The following is an 18,202-nucleotide window of genomic DNA, read 5'->3' on the forward strand; positions in this document are numbered from 1 at the left end:
AGAGGGGACTGGTGCACGGATTATGAAGTTGTAGGAATAGATTGTGAGGAAGGAATGCACAACTTGTAGTTCCATGCAGCCACCCCCACAGCCTTGAAGACAACCCCAGAGCTTTGCCAAAAGTCACTGCCACTTGTAATTTTTAATTTGATAGAAATGGAAAATATTACATTCTCAGGGAGAATTAGCCATATTTTAGTTTGTGATGATTTGGTCCTGGTACCATCTGTTTTTTATAGAGCTAGCTCTCCAGTATTCTACCTTCAAAGCTGAATATTTCTTTATTTTATTTATTAACATAATTTTTATACTGCTGCAGTCGGTGTCCAAGGATCTGAAACAGCAATCTTAGAATAATCACAGCATAACCTCCTTTCTTTCTTTCTTTTTTTTTTTAGGCAAAAATAGATAAAAGATGGGCCTCCTTCTCTCGGCCTCAAAGATAGCAAAGTCTCTTTTTAAAAAGCTTTTCAGAAGCACTCCCAAAGCTGTGCACAAAGAGGCCAAGCAAATCTACAGGAATAGTATGTTCCATAAAGTTGAGACCACAATCAAGATGGCCTCCCCCAAAGATAATTCACCCTTGGATTTGGAGACATGAAGTAACAGAGAGTTCAGGGTGGTGATGGTGATGGTAGGCAAGCTAGCCACTTATTAAGAAATAAGAAGATATGTCCACTGGTACCAACAATCAAAAATTTGACTCTGCCTTTTGGACCACTGTATGAAATTGGGTTCCTTATCCTGGTTCCCTTTAGATGCATTGGACAGTTCCCAGTGGCAACAGCTAGCAAGGACTGTGTTCAGGGATGCTGGGAAATGTAATTCAGCAACATCTAGAGAACTACAGGTCTTTAATTTTATGCTGGAGTCCATGCCTGTTGTCAGGGCTAGTCATGAACTGCACTGGTAAGCTGTTGGGGTCTAGAGATTCCCTTCCCTTCCCTTCCCTTCCCTTCCCTTCCCTTCCCTTCCCTTCCCTTCCCTTCCCTTCCCTTCCCTTCCCTTCCCTTCGTCAAGCCCTTTACAGTCATGAAAAACTGTTTGCAAAGCGCATGAGCGGTGCCTGGGGAAACCCAAAACTCCACACTGTTGGGAGGAGATGGATTTTAAAGGCCATAAATTAAGTAACTGTTTATTCTTAAACTGTCTGAGGCATCCATGGAACATGCTACTTTTAAATGCTTCTCTCTCTCCCTCCGAACAGTGCCGTTGCCCACTAGTCACTGAATGTTTGACAGCATGACTGAACCATACAGGTTGGGGCTTGATTTAAAATAATTGTGCAAGAGATGTGAACATTTAATTTTATAATACTATAAACTAAATCTTGCCATTTTACCTCTGGTAGACCAGCTTCTACTACAATTCTGTTAGAAAAATGTAAATGATCTCCATGAAGATCACATGTGATCTAAACATATAATACTCATGGAAGCCTTGTAATCCATTCAGAAGATCTATGAGACTGATTTTCCTCACTTGTTAAAAGCAAGCAGTGATGTAGGCATGAGTCAACTAAGTTGCCCTGTGTACTTTCCATACCTTCAGGGGCAGCTGTTCCCACATCTCCAGCCAGCCAGGCAATTTGGCCATGCTGGCTGGAATATGGGAATCATTGTCTGGTATATGGAAGACACCAGGTTGGACAAGGCTGCGTTTACCATCATAGTTCTAACCCACAGATAAAATGGAAGGCCCGGTATTCTGCAGCAGAGTCGGTTCATACCTTTGGCCATTATCAAGGATAAAGCAATAAATGTCAAGCCTGTGTGAACCAGCCTTTGGTAACTGGGCTGGGAGGAGGTCTCACCCAACTATACCAACAGCTTACGTTGGGGCAGTATATCTACAGACACCACCAAGATACTTCTTGTTTTGTGGGTCACTTCTCTTTCATGTCACTCCTTTAGAACATCACAAAGTTGACTTGGGAGGTACGTTACTGCATTTTTGCCCCTTTGGAGGTAGTGCAGTGCAGAGGCAACCCATGGGTTGGGGCACATGTCTTTAGTGGCTCCTATGTGGTGAGAAGAGGGCAGAAAATTGATAAGATTTCCTGTCCCCACTCCACCCTCTTCAGTTCTTTTTGAGATCTCTCATTCAGGATTAGCAAAATTCTCCCCAGGTGATGTCCTGAATTGAGATGCCCAAAAAGAGAAGGTAGAGGGGAGAAAGGTAGGGAAAAAAATCAGCAAATAATGTTCTGAAATGACTTAAGAAAAGTCCATTTGCTGAAAGGTTGGCCTACCTGAAAACTAATTCAGCTTGAGAGATCTAAGTGGTTTATAATACCCATATCTAGGTGCTTCATTGCAAGCTTATAGATAGTACAGACAGAGCTTGGGAGGAAATGTTGTTACTGTTAAAATAGCTGTAAATCAGAAATCCTGATAGATCTACTGCAAATCTCTCAAAGATCTGCCAATTACAAAAGCTGCAAAGGGGTACCACTGGTCATTTAGTGCACGGTAGCCCGAAAAATCTTGTTAGATCTTTACGTTCTCCTTGGACAAAGTCTTGTTAGACCTTTACGTTCTCCCTTAAAGTCTCAGTTCAAATCTTAGTTCAAGACTGTACAAGGCTTGGCTGGTTTTTATTTAGAGGAGCCACACCTTAGAAAAGTGTTGTCCAAACTTGGCCACTTTAAGATGAGTGGACTTCAACTCCCAGAATTCTGGGAGTTGAAGTCCACTCATCTTAAAGTGGCCAAGTTTGGACAACACTGGCTTAGAGTTTCAGAATGTGACCTGGCACTTGCAGGTGCCACATTGCCAATCCCAGGACTGGTATATCCTGATGGACCTACCCAGTTCAAAAATGTATATGTGGGCATGTGGGTGTCTGTGTCAAGGTAACTTTTTGGACCCTAAAGTAAACAAACTCTGGACGCTTTTTGCTACTCAGATCTGTGTTATATTTGATTGAAAGGAGCTGGAATTTAGCAGTTTATTGGCTCATCATGAGCTAATCTTGTACCTTTCCACCTAATGGATTGAAAATAGTTATTAGCCTCACACCTGCCTCCTTTGGCACCTTGGCGAAGATGAATAGAAATGGTACATATAAGCCCAGGTTGTCTCTTGGCTGACACGCCCACATGCAGAAGGCAGGATGCTTGACTGGTGCTTAGCTTATCACTTTCTCTTCCCAGCACGTGAAAAAAGAAGTGAAGACAGATGTGACTTTTGAAGAGAAGCCATGGCAGGCCTTTTCCCTACAGCTCGAGCTTCCTCCTGTTTTACTGTCTTGCAGTGCCAGCCAGTTACTCAACCGCTTCAGATAAAATAGCCCTTTTAAAGAGACTTGTGGCACTTAAAAAAATTAGCACTTTTATGAGCATTTAAATTTGTGCAGTTGCTTCGTCAGTTGCATGGAGTTCTTAGGTATAAAAATCTATAATTCAGGATTTTGTAAGAAAATAGCTCTCCTTCTCCTCCTCTTCCTTTTCCTCTCCCTCCCCCTCAAGACAGCAAACATAGCTAATGCTCTTGCCTCCTCCTATTTTCCCCACAACAACCACCCTGTGAGGGGGGTTGGACTGAAAGAGAGTGACTAGCCTAAAGTCACCCAGCCGGCTTTGATTGAGATAGGTGAGCAGGGAACACAGTTCATAATCCTTCCAGCTGCCCACAAATTGTAATTTTGGATCATAATTTTGGACTGTAACTTTGGATAGTAACTTTGGATAAGTAGGCTTATGCCATAATAGGTTTGCTGAGCTATAAAGGGCTACAAAATACTTTATTGTTGTTCTTGGAACAGACAGGGCTACGTGGCTGGATGCTGCGTTGACTATTCATCTTCACCATCTTCTGCTTCAGACAGGCTGGCTGGCTGTCTTTATTTATTTATTTAAGTGCCATTGGTATGAATACAGCCATTGGCCACCTTCGTTCATAACCTTAAAAGAGAGATGCTTGTGAATCAGTGCTGACTGGAGCTCCCATACTCAGTCTCCTCCCCCTGCTTGGTCCTGCAGTGAATCACTCCAAAAAACATGCAGAACAGGTTTTGTCAGTTTTTTACCCAGTGCAAGAGGAAAATGTACCTTTGAATGGAGCACTTAGAGGCTGCTTCCAAACCAGTTCCATCAATACTGTATCTGCGTTTGCTCCATTGCCCACTCAGATGATCATGGGGTACTAACGGACCAAATTGGAAAAAATGGAGGACAAGGGAGAGCACTGACTAAGGGAATATGTAAATGTTTCCTACCTATTCACCTGCTGGTCGAGGTGGTTCACTTTAGGCGAGTGGCCATTTACAAGCTTGCCTTTGATTAAAACTTCAGTACTCATAAGCTGCAGAGTTAGACCTGAAGTCCTTTTCTGCAATCTTGTTTTTCATCTTGGTTTTAGCATAGCCAAGTTAAGAGGAAGAATGTGTTCCAGTCAACTTAAATTGGAACAGTTTCACGAAGATTTTTTTTTTCCAAAAAGTTGGCTGCTGGGCTATAAACATAGGGCAGAGGGTTAATGACAAAACTGGAACTTGCCTGAACTTGGGAGATGACTGATATCATTCATAGGCCAGAAAAAAGACAACTGCTGGGAAACAGGCTGCCAGTAAGGGGACCACATAGGAGGAACGCTCAGCTGGCATTCTTAGGATGCGTTAAAACCAGGGTGGCAACTCTGGTTCTCTTGGTGTGGCTGAAATAAGGCTCCCAGAGCAGCAACAGGCGTGGGGTAATAGTGAAGCAGGGTGGGAAATGCAATTTTCTGCTTTCCAGGGGGCCGCGTGCTCCCCACTCCTGCTAGAGAATAAGCCAGTCTGTATCCACGGTGGCAGCCGTTCTCAGCTTGGCCATGTTTTGAGAGTGGACTTTGAGTACCCCAGGAAGGCAAAAGGTTGAAGAATACTGCCCAAAGGTCAGCAGGCGTTGGAGAACTCTTACGTACGTACCGGTGTCCATGGCATTTCCAGGAGACCTTCTAACCCATTCCCATTCGGGCTTGGCCAGGGCTGCGGTAGCAACCTACCAGTTTAAAGTAAAAGCACATACCCAACACCATCTGAATGACCGGAAGGAGGAGAGACGGATGCTTTTTTCTGAGGCTGTTGCCCAGAGTAAGGCAGAAGCCCAGGTGTATCTCAATCCCTCTTCCATGAATCCGGCAGGATTTTTGTGTTAATAGTGACTAATATTCTTACAAAACACCCAAGTAGCAAGGTCTGCCATAAGGAAGGTGTCCTCCCTTCTTTCACGCCCCCTGAGATGATCCCTGCTCCCACCTCACACGTGTGCATCTAAAAACAACAGAATCAGGCTTCTTGCTTGGGAAGAAAGCTCTTTGCCCCTAAATTGGCAGAGCAGATCTGAGGATCAATGGATTAACCCTCAAAGCAATCCTTTGCCCTCAGAGGCAGACTGATGATTATCAATTTAATTTTACTCTTCCTTATTACATTTGCAACTTGGCTCCGATGCAGTGACCTGCGGGCTCCCACGGCAAACAGATACTCCTCTCTCTTCCAAGAGCTGCTGGCTGTGAACGCGAGAGGAATCTCTGTTGCAGCCGCGACTCCTTTGTGTGGCCTGCCTTCTGACGCAAGCAGCGCGTCTGTCGGAGCCCAGCTGCAGCGTCCGGAGCCTGGGCTGTGAGGTCCCGACGGTGCTGTTTGCTGCCTTCGTGCTGGAGGAGGGCAGTGAGCTCATGCAGCAGAAATGTCCCCTTCCATTTGAGGAGCTGCTCCAGGGCTGAGAATGAATACATTTGTTTCTGAAAGCAGAATCATCTATGCCCAGTTGCAACACCCTGGCTGTGTTTCCAATTAATCTACCAAATCTGTCCTGGGGCCTTCTCTTCCTCCTCCTCCTCCTCCTCCTGTTCAAAAAGAAGCCATTTTGTTTTATAGCATGGAGAGGTGCTGGCGCGGGATCAGCTTTGGAATGCACACAAGGTTGGCAGGACTGGGTCGAAACGGCCTCGACATGTTGGATCTGCACAGCCTCGTGAGGGTTTTCAGCAGGATGTGCGTCACCACAGCGCTCTTTGGCAAGGAGCGTGGCAGGGTGGGCAGCACTGAGGCCCACATGTGCCAACAGCAATGCTTGGCATCCTCCACCTGCCTGCCACGGGAAGGGCTGAGGCCATAGACTTTTGATGCAGAGTGTTCCAGGAGGGGTAGAGGGAAGAGAAAAGCGTGCAAAATTTTGTTTTGTTTTCAAATTTCCCCTCTCCAAAACACTGTATAAAAACTAAATTTGGCTGAGCTGTTTTGGGGCTAGAATGTGTGTTGTGGGGGGGGGGGTGTTGCTGCAAACTTTTCCCTCACTGTAGTTTATTTATTTTATTTTATTGGCAGAGGTTTGGAGTTCTGTGGCCTTAACATCTGTAGATGCCTGGAATCCTGTATTCCAAAAATGAGAGCATTGGGTTAAGGAGTTCATTCACTCCTTTGCGACACACAGTGTAACTTCCCAGCATTCTGATGCTCTGAGCCAGTCACATTGCTCCATCCCCACCAAGAGCAACCAATTGGGTTTTGGGAGCAGGGGATTAACCCATGGTGGTGTGCGATGATGCCAGGACACTGAGAAGAAGCACCCAGAATTTTGGAATCTGAAGTCTTCTTGATTCAGTGCATCAGAAATCCAGAATAGTTATCTAGAAATGTAGAGTTCTTAGAACGCTCAGGTAGGATTGGTGAGCTTCACAGTGCTGTGAGGATGAATTGGAAGGGGGTTATATATGTTGCGTGTCTGCATACAATGATTGTGTGTGGGTGTGTACTGAACTCCAAAAAGTTATACTCAAGTTGAATCAGTGAGAAAAAGAATGTTCTCTGTACTGCAGTAGCCTGCCTGTGGATGTTCAGTGATTTATTTTGGTTTGTATTTTGCAGAGGCTGTTCTATTAATATAATATAAATATAATTTATTTTTCTGCATTTTGCTTTAAGTGTTATCTGTTTAAGGGTAGGTTTAGTTTTATTTAATCCATTTTTTCATTTCACTAATGAAGCAAAATACATATTTTTTCAAAGCAAATGCATTTATAAATGCAAATTAAGAGAAAAAGTAGATCTGAAAAGACACATTTAAATATGATTTTTTTTTGGCACAGTTTTTTTTTAAAAAAAATACAAATTATGAATGAATGCATGGGAAACAGATCTGATTGGGCATGGAGTGTAGTCCAGCAGCCAGGTTGGGGAAGACTATGACAAAATTTCCAAGCCACTATTGTCAAGGTTTCTTACAAATGACTTATATTGCTACCTTTATCTCTGTATACAGGTAGTTCTTGCTTAACGACCACAGGAGGGACCATAAAATTGGTCTTTAAGTGGGGCAGTCATTAAGGGAGTCGCCACATGACTGGACGCGATTTTATGATCATTTTTACAATGGTCATTAAGCGAATCACTGTGGTCATTAAGCAGATCACATGGTCCTTAAGCAAATCACATCATTAAGTGAATCCACCTTCCCCAGTGGATGTTTTTTGCCAGAATTTGCTTAACAAACACAGGATTTGCTTAACAACTGTTGGGGAAAAGGTAGGAAATTGTGATCACGTGACTGCAGGGTGTGGTGCAATGGTTTGCGATGGTTGTAAGTGTGAGTACAGGTCATAAATCACTTTTCCAAAGCCATTGTAACTTCATCGTTAAATGAACGGTCACTAAGCGAGGACTACCTGTAGCTCCATCTCACATTCCTTCTCTCTCACTATTTATCTCACTGTTTGGTACAACTGAAAAGGCTCAACAGAGCCACAGAGGGCCTGTTAGAAATGTGTCTGCTTCAGAGCTTCAGACTTATGAAAGGGCCTTTTCGTTGCATTGTGAAGTGCCCCTTCAAATGCTATGCACACATACATGCACTGTGGTCAAAGCACTAGTTGTCCTTTTCAACTATTCAAATCTAAATTCCCTTTCTTGGGTTTATTTATTTCATGGAGTAGTAGGGCTGCCCAACTCAATGTGATTCTGGGTGGTATTCAACAAAAATTTGGCTAAGGAATTCCACCTGATGAGACGCAGAAGACATGCCTTCTCAGCTGTGCCTTCTGCCCTCTGGAACATCATTCCCCCTTCTCCCCCCCCCTCAGGTGAAGTTAGCCTTATCCTTGCTTAAGCATTATTTTATTTATGTTTAATTGTTTTAATGACTATTATATTGTTTTAATTGTTGTTGGTTATACGCTGCCCAGAGTCACATTCAGTGAGATGGGCAGTTATATAAATTTGCTAAATAAATAAAACAAGCAATAAACAGGGGGAAAAAAATAGCCACACAACATTAAACCACCACCATCACCAGATATTTAAAATATAAAGTAGTGACCAAACACGGTAATTAAAGAACCAAATGGGAACTCCACTCACCTGGACTCAAATGCTTAACTGCATGATTAACATTTGTTAGAAAAGTGGAATTGAAATTGTTGCTCATTTACAATGAAAGAGAGGATTTTACTTTACTTTTTATCAAGATGTGTTAACAAAAATGATCTAAGTGCTTTATTGAGGTATTTAGCTTGGGAGAGCTCAGTCTGGTTTGATCTGTTCCTACCACCACCCCCTTCTCTCTCTCTCTCTCTCTCTCTCTCTCACACACACACACACACACACACACACACACACACACGCAAGTGCATAGTGTAGCTACTTTAAATTAGTGGCTCTGGCCAATCACCTGTTTGTAGCTTCTAGAATCTGTTTGCATACCACAGGTTTGCTAATGATATGAAAAATGCCCCATATTTTGCTAATCTGCTGTCAGTTTGGAACATTTATCCTAAATCTTTCTTCTTTTTTTATGTTGGAAATCCCTTACTACCAAAGACACACACCCCACCTTCGCATCAAGTCTGAACTGTGCTGCTGGCAACTCATGAACAGGTGGCAACCCAAAGCATCACCCTCTGTGTCAGCCCATAAGCTGTCCCCACCCTGCCCCTTACTTCCTGTGCTATATTGAGCCAAGGGGAGAACTCAAAAACGTGCATGTGTTTCTTAATCTGACACTGCTCAACTAGAGTTCTCACTCACTTTGGATTCCTCTTCCCCTCCCCATCAACTGATATGGCTATGATTGCATCTGAAATTATTCTGCCTGGGTTATAGATAACTGTGGGTGCAAATCAAATTGCACAGATATTCCCTTTCCCTCGCTCCCTGGATTCTGTCACACGCACAGCTGTTTCAGGCAAGAAAACTGCAAGAGCGTGAAGCCGAAGCTTGCAAGTAAGTCTTTGGTTCAGCTGAACTTCTGCTGGCTAAGCAAGCCAGCAAGCTGAGGACCAGCTCATTGGGGAGGGGACTTCATATCTCGGTGCCAAACAAAATCTCCCCCTGCTGCCTCCCTCCCTCGCAGCTGCAGGATGCTTGCAGGCCAACCTTCTGAGAAAGCAACTGCTGGCAGTTGGTTTTGTCTTTTGTGGAAGGGGAGGGGGGACTTCCCTAACCCTTGCTCTCCAAGGAACGGATCTCCAACTTAAAGCAAAGTTCATAAAAAGCTCAGGGGAAGAGCAGGCTGTATTTAATTTCAAGAAACCATTTTTTTCCTCGTGCACTCTCTTTTATTATTTTTTTTTCCTATGCCTGTGGAAGTGCTTCTCCTCCAGGGTGAATGATTGTGAAAGCTAGCTCTAGTCTTTGGCCTAAATCTGGACATTCTGTCCGTCTCCTGTGTTGTTTTCTGTGCAAACAAGCATTGAAATTGGATCTGGAGCAGCGTTGGGGAGCATTCCTGCTGGGTGGAGAGCGCTCTCACAGTGCCAGAGCAAATTCAAAGGCTCTCATGGAAAGCCATGTCAGCTGGCGTCACTCCTCCCGAGCAAGCACTGTGCCTCGCCCTTGCTTTGCATCACGGAGGAACTGGAAGAGGACAAGGGGAGGGGGCCTTGATAGGGGCGGACAGGTCATCAGTGGCTGGCCATATGGGGGTCCCTTTTGACTTGAAGGCAGTCCTAGCATCAGAATCCCCATTTGCATCCCTGCCTGACAAGTGATCCAGTGTATCTAGTGATCTCTTTTGCAGCACGGATGCAGAGCCTTTATCTGACTCAGGATAGCCCTTGGCCTTTGAATGGCCAAGGCAAAGACTAAACTCGGTTGAACTGAACTGAAATTAAATAATAGGTTTAGGTATTTATTAAGCCCTGTTGTGCTGCAAATACCAAAATATGAGAGGAAAGGGGGAAGAGCAGAAGAGTATGTGTTATTGTTTGAAGGCAGTGCTAGGTGCCACCTTGCACACAGGATCATTCCACAATCTCATGCCAGTTTTCCACAAAACAGTGCTCCGGGGGTCTCAGCAGGGGGCAAGGATGTTTGACCTTGTCTGGGCTAGGAAGCTGAGTGGGGTTGTGCCCGGTTAGTACTTGGAAGGGACATCACTAGGGGCTGCAGATGAAAAGCCGAAAAACATTCCAGAAGGCAGCAGTGGCAAACCATTTTCATACCGTCACCAAGAAAACTTCATAGCTGTAGCCACGTGGTCATCAGCAATCAAGGGAAACTTGATGTCTTTATCTTTATTCTTTCGGTGCAACATGGTAATCTTGGGAAGAGTGACTTGCTCTCAATTATCCAGTGATTTTCTTAGTAGACTGAGAAAATTGCTCAGATTCCCAGGTTCAAGTTGGCAACTCTAGCCACATTGTACAGCATGGATGGTATGCTCCAAGTGGAAATAATCATTGTGTGTTTGTGTGCGTGCATGCGTGCATCATTTTTTGCTGCAGAAAATGATGTTAACCTTTTTATAGAGCATTGCACTTTTTTCAATGTCACAGGTTCACTAGTGATTCTAGTGATAATACATTATGAGGAGCACGCCATATTTTTTTCTCCTATTAAATTATCACTATCCCTTTTTTACTTGTGTAGAGAGGGAATGCCTCCATCAGAGCTGAGCATCTTGGTAACTGCTTCCATTTTGTGGAACTCTTTCCCAACTGGAACCCATTTGGCCCCATCTCTTTTAATTTCCAAGGACAAAGAGAAGGCCAAGCCTTTTCTCCTGGTTCTTGCTGGTTTTATTTGGTCAGTCTTCTGACTGGATTGGATCCTTTGGGACTGATGTACGTATGAAATATGTTTCTGAGTGCTTTTTTAGTCCTAGTTTTTAAATGGTATGTATTTTTTGTTGTTGAAAAAATCCTGCTTCAATTTATTAATTGCTTTGAGTGAGATAGGAAAGTGAGATAGGGAATATTTTAAGCAGGAAAACCTCCTCTCCAAGAAAAAAAGAAATTGCCTCTGTGGGTAGGTAAAAGGGGGGTTGCATTTTGTCCACATTGCATGTCCTATTATAGGACAACCGTGTCATTCCTCCCCTGTATATCAGTAGAGACAAAGTTATTGCAAACTACATGAATATAACAGGTGGCGGAGAATGGGGTGTGTGGCCTCAAAGATGTCCAATAGTGAAAGGCTCAGCTCACAAAACATTTTTTGGGAAGAGAAGATGCAAGGTTGGCACAAGAAAGCTCACTGCTTGGTGGGCACGCAACCATCTCTCCTGGTCTCACTGGAGGCGATGTATCTCCAGATACCAGCTGTGGGTAAATATATGGCTGATGAAGGATATGTCTTACCTCCTGCTTGTGAGTCCCCTGGGAGAAACAAAAAACTGGACTAAAATTGGCCTTGACCCGATCCAACAGTGCTAGACTTAGGGAGGTATCTGTGTTTCGATGTTGCTTTGAGCAGCCCAGGCGGTTTTGCCATCTGATTGACTTCAGGAATCTTTTCCCATTGCTCGGTGTGACTCCCTCTGAACAGAACATTTTGGCCCAGTTGGCAAGAAATGGTACCCATTAGCTTCAGGTTGAAAAGCACAGATGGTGGCAGCCCTCCCAAAAGTGGGCGGGGGGCAATTCTGTTGATTGAGTGTTGCAATCATTTTTCTCTTTGGCAAAGACTTTAGAGTTTGGGTCAGGTTTTTTTTCCCCCATTAACATTTTCTTCTGCGTGCTGAAGAACTGAATCCAAGAACAAGTTGAAGGGGAGGTGACTGAACTCCCCGTAACCTAGTTGATTCCAGAGGCCATCATCTGTGGCTCTGTAGAGTTCTGGACTCTTCCTGATTCTAGATCCTTTCTACAAAGGGGCCCATCCATTCCCAGTGTAAAACAGTGGCTTGGAATCTTCCCCCACCCCCAATGTTTTATATTGCAGGATGATCAGCATCTTCAGCTACAGCTATAATCTGGCTTGGAGAGATAGGAATGCTTTGTCATTACCATAAAGAGTTGGAAGTCAGAAATCTTTGCTGATTTACTGCAAAGCCCAATATTACCCCCACTGTGTTTGCAATCTCAGAAGAGCTGACTTTTTTATTTGGTCCCGGAAGGGAGAGGACAACATGCAACTTGATGTACATGAGTATATTGCATCATGTTACTGATGCAAGGAGCCAGTCTTAAGGGGCTATGTAAGCCTGTTCTACACCGGAAGCCGCACATTGATCATTTCGTTGGCACCCAGTCACCCTGGGGAGAGAATTTAGTACTGTATAGGCAATGCTGGTTTACCATGAGAGATCCCTTCCCCAAGGAACAGATGGGTTATGGACTTGTTATTCTTTATAATCTATCCAATAGCTAAAATTCTTTAAACAGGTTACAATGAAAAAAAAAACTAATGAGTAAAATGATGGAAAGAATAAAATGCAGTTAAGGAATAAATATCATTTTAAAAACTTCCAGTGTATAGCAGGCATTTATAGACCAAAGGGAGTACAAAACTATGGAATTGTCCTGGAGAAAAGGGCAAAAAAGACATTGACTGAGGCACCAGGCATGGGCCTTTGGAGAGGGTGTTTCATAAACAAATGTCCACATCCAAGAAGCCCTCTTCTTTGTAGCTCCCTGTCTCCCTTAACTTGGCAGGACAAGACCACTAAAATGGCCAGACCTAAAAGAGGAGGTGTTCCTTGAGATCCTAGTTTGTACTAAACCATGGGTGAGGTGAGATATTTGTTAGAATGCCAGCAAGTGAATATATTGATCCCATTAGGGGTGGCTATGCAGATAAAAGAACTGTAGGTAGTGGGTTCCAAACCTTTGTATAAAGTGAAAAAGATATTCCTGGAACTCATGAGAATATAGGTAGAGGATTGGGGGGAAAGAACACCCTATGGGTCTGACACATGGAGTACTGGGATTGAAAATCTGCAGCACAGAAATCCATGTTCCCGCACAAAGGTGTGGCCAGCAGGAAGGTTTGCAGCTCAGCTATGTCTGCACTAGGACTAGATCAGGTTCACCTTTAGTCACTGATCAGACAATATTGTGTAGGAATTGCTTTTCCAGATCCTTTCTTCAAGTCCAGTGAAGCAGTAGCTTAACCCACCCCACTCTTCTTCTAGTGATCTCCGATTCACCTTCTGTCCACCCGCTGCTTTAAAAAGTTTGTTTTGGGCTGTTTTGGTGTAATCCTGCCAATTTTTATTATTCATATATGGTGTTGATCTACAGGGCTGATCCTTACTCTTTAGAAGGCACAGCCAAGACACATACACCAAGCAGTCCTCCCCTCCTCCCCCACTCCTCCTCCTCCTCCTCCTGCTTTTCACGAGGCCTCATTGACGTTGGAGAACTGCTGGTTGGAGAACTGCTGGCGTCACTAGCTCTGCCCCGAAATGGCATCTCCCCAAGGGGGCCTCCTGCCAAGGACTCAGTTAAGGAAACCTCCCAGAGCTTCAAAAGAGGAAACAGTAGAAGCAGGGGAAGGGGGTGGCCTGGTGGGGTGGGGGAGGGGAGGGGAAGGATGGGGGGAGGGGAATCCAGCTTCACCACTTTCTGATCTATCTCAAGATCAGTATTCATTAACAAGAAAAGTTCTCCCTTTGCCTGTACAACTCTTATTTGTTGCAAAAGGAGGCATCTATAAATACCTGCCAGACTTGAGATCACAGAGCTATCACTGTTTAGCAAATAGCTCCTCTGTAGATAGATAGAGATAAATACAATAAATAGTAACTCTGGTTTTTTGGGGAGGATGTTTGCGTTTTCTACAGGAAACCATAATCCTGAATGGGTGCAGGGATCAAATCACATTGCTCGGTTCCCCTCCCCCCCCCCACTGCAAAAAGAAAAGTTAGTTGGAGATGTTGACCCCCACATTCTAAATCTGGGACAAAACAAAGACCAACCCATTTCACAAATCCTTTCAGTTCCTAATTTGGCCTCTCATGAAAAGTTATCACTTTGAGAGGCCCAAAACAAGACAGAGAAGGACCTCAAAACATGTGTCTTCCCAGTGAAAAAGAAAGCTTGATTCTAGCGTTATAATATTTTTCAAGGTTGGGTGCAGAACCTGTTTGAGATGAAGCCTGGAGCCGTTACGTAAGAATTCAAATGTTAATCTAGCTTTTGCTTCCTACCCAGATTATAATTCCAAGAGTCCAGAGCTGGAATGGCCAATCTAATTTGGGCTAGATATTCTGGAAGGTGTAGTCTCAACCCATCCAGAGACCAACAGGTTGGAGAACATGGTAAACATCACACTTTTTTTAAAAAAATCCAGAAATATATTTATAGTTACTTCTTTTCATCATCATTTTAAATTATCTTGATTTTGAACATAATGTTCATCCTTGGCATCATCAAAATACATTATTCCCATCATCTGCACAATATGCATTCTTTTGAATCTAGTTTGAAGACAGAAAGAATGGCCTATTGAACTTCTGCATGCTGCGTGGTGGGCTTGCTTCGGTTTTTGTTGACCGCGACAGCCCTGTGACTAAGAGTCTGCTTAAAGTGTTGCACCTGCTGTTTTTCTGGCAGGACTGGTGAGGTCCCAGGCTCCATGCCTAACCTGTTACTTTAAAAAGAAAAGGTAGGTGGAAGGAACTGCTGATGGGTGGGAGTGAGAAGCATTCTGCCTTCGGAATTGTGTAAGAGGCCCTTCCTTGATGTTCTTGCGAGGTGTAGCTATACACCATCCAAGAGACTAAGCTTCTCCACCTCAAGCTGGGAATTCCCTAAGGGCTTTCCTTCTCCACACAGTAGACTGAGAAACTGTAGCACTGCCAAGTCCTGGCACTTAGCAGTAGACTTTTCCTTGCTTTTCACTCAAGGAATGTGCCATACTCCAAGTCAGACTACTTACTGAGGATTCTCTGACTACTTACTCTATATTGACACTGAATTTCTGGCACTTCAGACAGGAGGGCCTTGCATGGTCTACTGGAGACTGAGGCGGGATCATCCCGAATGTCAATGTGCTGTCTGTGAATAAGCATGCAAATAGTCTGTGGTCCTTCCATTACTAGCCCAGCTCTGATTGTGTTGCCATGTCAATGTGTTTGTGTATGTGGTGGTGGTGGTGGAGGGGATTGCTGTTGAACTGGTGGGAAAGCAACAGATCTTTCCTCATTTTCAACTTCTGCAGCAGGCCTTAACTGATTGGAAATAACTTTCTAAGCAGACTGGATCAAGTGATTTTGCTGTTATATATATAAAACAGCGCATACACACACACACACACACACACAGAGCCTTCCTTGATCCCCAGACTTCTCTGGGTCTGGTTTTGATTTGGTGCATGTATGTGTTGCCTGCTTTTCTGTCTGAAGACATATGAAACTCTTTTCCCGACTGAAAGAACAATGGAACGGTTAAAATATAAAGTAGCACCCAATCATCATAAAAAGCAAACAATTAAAAACCACGGAGGAGAAAACCAGGTCTTAAATGGCCAGCTAAACGTTAGGCATTGTGTAATAGCTGGGAAGAAAAAACTTTTTTTTTCCAGCAAGAAACGAAGTGCTTTCAAGAAAAGGAGCTGGGGTCTTCAAGGAAAGACTGTCCCTTGTATTAAAAGCAGTGGAGTATGGTCTGGGCTTTTGGGTCATTCGGAGTGCAGTCTCTGAAGCCCCATCAGAAGTGGTCTCCAAATTGGGATCTTTAATATAGCAGAAGGCAGAATGATTAAATGCATGGGGAGCAATATTTTTAGTTACATTTAAACGTAACTTCTTAGTGAATGCAAAAATTTGGTGAACTCTTATATTTTCATACAGCTCCTTCCCCACACTATTGAATTAATCTGTCTGATGGTTTATCCCTCAGATAAAATGAGAAACTAATCTGAACTAGAAACTAGAACGTTTAAATTGCCCTCTCAAATGACTTTCACCAATTCTAAAAATAGACCTGAAGGTTCCATAAAACCTTCCGTGGCCTTTGTTGCAACAAGCTGATATGGTTATCTCACTGGAGTAAGATTCTGTTTACAATGTGCTTTTTCATATCATGTAATAAATAGAAGTCTTTGCCCTGGAACTTTGCAACATTTTCTTGGCCGGATGAAAATCTGTTGTCCATATTTTCTAAATCCCTTCCTACTCACGCCCAATCCCAGTCTCTTTACCAGATTTTGAATGGAGTTTATATTGTACTGTTTGCCACAGTCCTGCTGTACTGTTATGTGTGAAAACTAACAGTTTAGTGATTGAGCCGAACTCCAGAGTTAAACCCATTAACTTAAGCAGGTGGGATCTAGAACAGGCTGAGCTAAAGATTGCAGCCTCAGCAAAGTAGGGGTGTGTGAGCGAGAGAGCATGAGAGCAAGTGCAAGCTCATTGCTTTGATGATTCGTTTGGGAAAAAGTAAAATAAAATTCTCCAAGCTTGGCAAGCCAAGAGAGGTCCCTGGCAGAAACCATAGTACTTGGCTGTGGTTGTTAGAGATGTAGCAACAAGAGCTGGAGGCAAAGGAGATTGCATTCCCCACCCTACTTATGGCACTTTTAAGTCGTAGCTCCACCATCAAGTTGTCGAAGGTGTGGCAATAAGGTGTAGAAATCACCAAGGATGAGCAATGAGTACTGTACCTGGTACCAAATAGGAGACCCAATAAGTTTAAGGCTTCCCCCTACTCCCCTTCTTTGATCAAACAATCCTCTAAATCAGAAAGAATGCCTGCAGTTGTCAAGCTTTCATCTTGCACAGAAGCTTTCAGCAACCCATATGCTTTTAAAAAGGTATATTTTATTGGATTGACTTTGGTCTGGGTGGGAACTTTCTCAGCATTCCAGCAACCTCATAGATTAAGATTTCTGTGGAGGTTTCTTGATGCGGCTTTTAATAGAGCCTCAACCGGTGTTTTGTTGTTATCTGTTTTCTGTTTGAACATTTCTAAGAAGAAATGTAATGAAAGGTGTGAACTGTTTTGATCACACAATGAAGCAGAGTGGCTTTAAAGAACGGGGGAAAGGTTGGCAATCACTGGAGATGTAGATTGCATCTATGGATTACCTGGTGACCCCTCTCACCCCAGCTTGATCAAGTTGTCATTTCTTCCATCACAGAAAGTGATATTTCAGTGTTAGGTAAGTCATACACAATTAGACCTTAGAGTAAATCCCTGCACTTTTTCTTTCTTGTTTCACATAGCAAACTCAATGATCATTTGTAAAGGCTTTCAGGAGTACTTAACTGCCCTTGGGTGCTCTTCAGAAGCATTCTTCAGAATTGTTCATGTGCTTCTTTGGAACTCTCAGACAAAGCTCCAAGTATTCTACAGCAAAAGGAAACCTTTTTATTTGATAAGCTTGTCTGTGTATTTGTGTGTGGGCGTGTTTGTGGTTACAGTCTATCTGGATGTTATTTTGGTGGTTAGTTGTTGGTTTTAAGTTATGTTTTGACTATTGATTTAATTAAATGTTGGCCCCTATCCTCAGCTTCCAGTGGCAGGGTGGGCTAAAAAAACCAAAATAAATACAACTTAACTAATCCCCACCACCAACAGGAGAGATTGCCTTCCCTGTTTGGTATTTCCTATTCTCAGGGACCAGTGGGGCAACAGCTGTCTCTCTGAGCAGTTCCCAGACAGGGCTGGAACTCGTGGTTTCTTGGAGCAAGGCTTATGTTACACTTTTGAGAAGCACGGGTAGATACGCCCATCACAGCTGCCCCTTGAAAGCTAATGCCAACCAACCAAAATGTGGCAGAGTTTGGGAGTCCATCTGAAAAGGACATGCTCATGTCTTAACTCTGAAAGCAAATGTTCAGAATGGAATGGAGGAAGCAGCGTACGGAGAAGGCCCTCCAGGAGGTGGCTGATGGGGTGAGAGGAGGTAGCCTGTAGCTTGGAGAGAACAATTGAGCCCTCTGCAGATGAGAGAAGGGAGAGGCCATGTACCTACATCAGAGGATCCCTCTGCTTTTTCCATCTTTTCTAGCACCCCACTGTGACTGGCCTGCAAATGTGGGCCCAAACGCACAGGG

At 43.6% G+C, this 18,202-nt stretch overlaps 1 protein-coding gene across 4 annotated transcripts in view; it reads left to right on the top strand.

Moving 5' to 3' along the window:
- The window catches only part of HDAC7 (histone deacetylase 7), a 201,146-nt gene that overhangs the window by 109,149 nt on the left and 73,795 nt on the right, over window positions 1-18,202 (top strand). The window contains exon 1 of one of the 4 annotated variants that reach the window (XM_007428362.4): window positions 14,322-14,461. The exons of the other annotated variants lie outside the window; for them this stretch is intronic. Coding sequence (XP_007428424.3) covers window positions 14,383-14,461 — 79 coding nt within the window. The 5' untranslated portion in view covers window positions 14,322-14,382. Of the gene's footprint in view, window positions 1-14,321; window positions 14,462-18,202 lie in introns of those variants that run through there. 4 annotated transcript variants of the gene reach the window in all.

This window comes from Python bivittatus, unplaced genomic scaffold (genome assembly GCF_059951505.1).
Source record: "Python bivittatus isolate LINGU-HERP-01145 unplaced genomic scaffold, Pbiv_v1 ctg000220_np1212, whole genome shotgun sequence".
NCBI classification, from domain to species: domain Eukaryota; kingdom Metazoa; phylum Chordata; class Lepidosauria; order Squamata; family Pythonidae; genus Python; species Python bivittatus.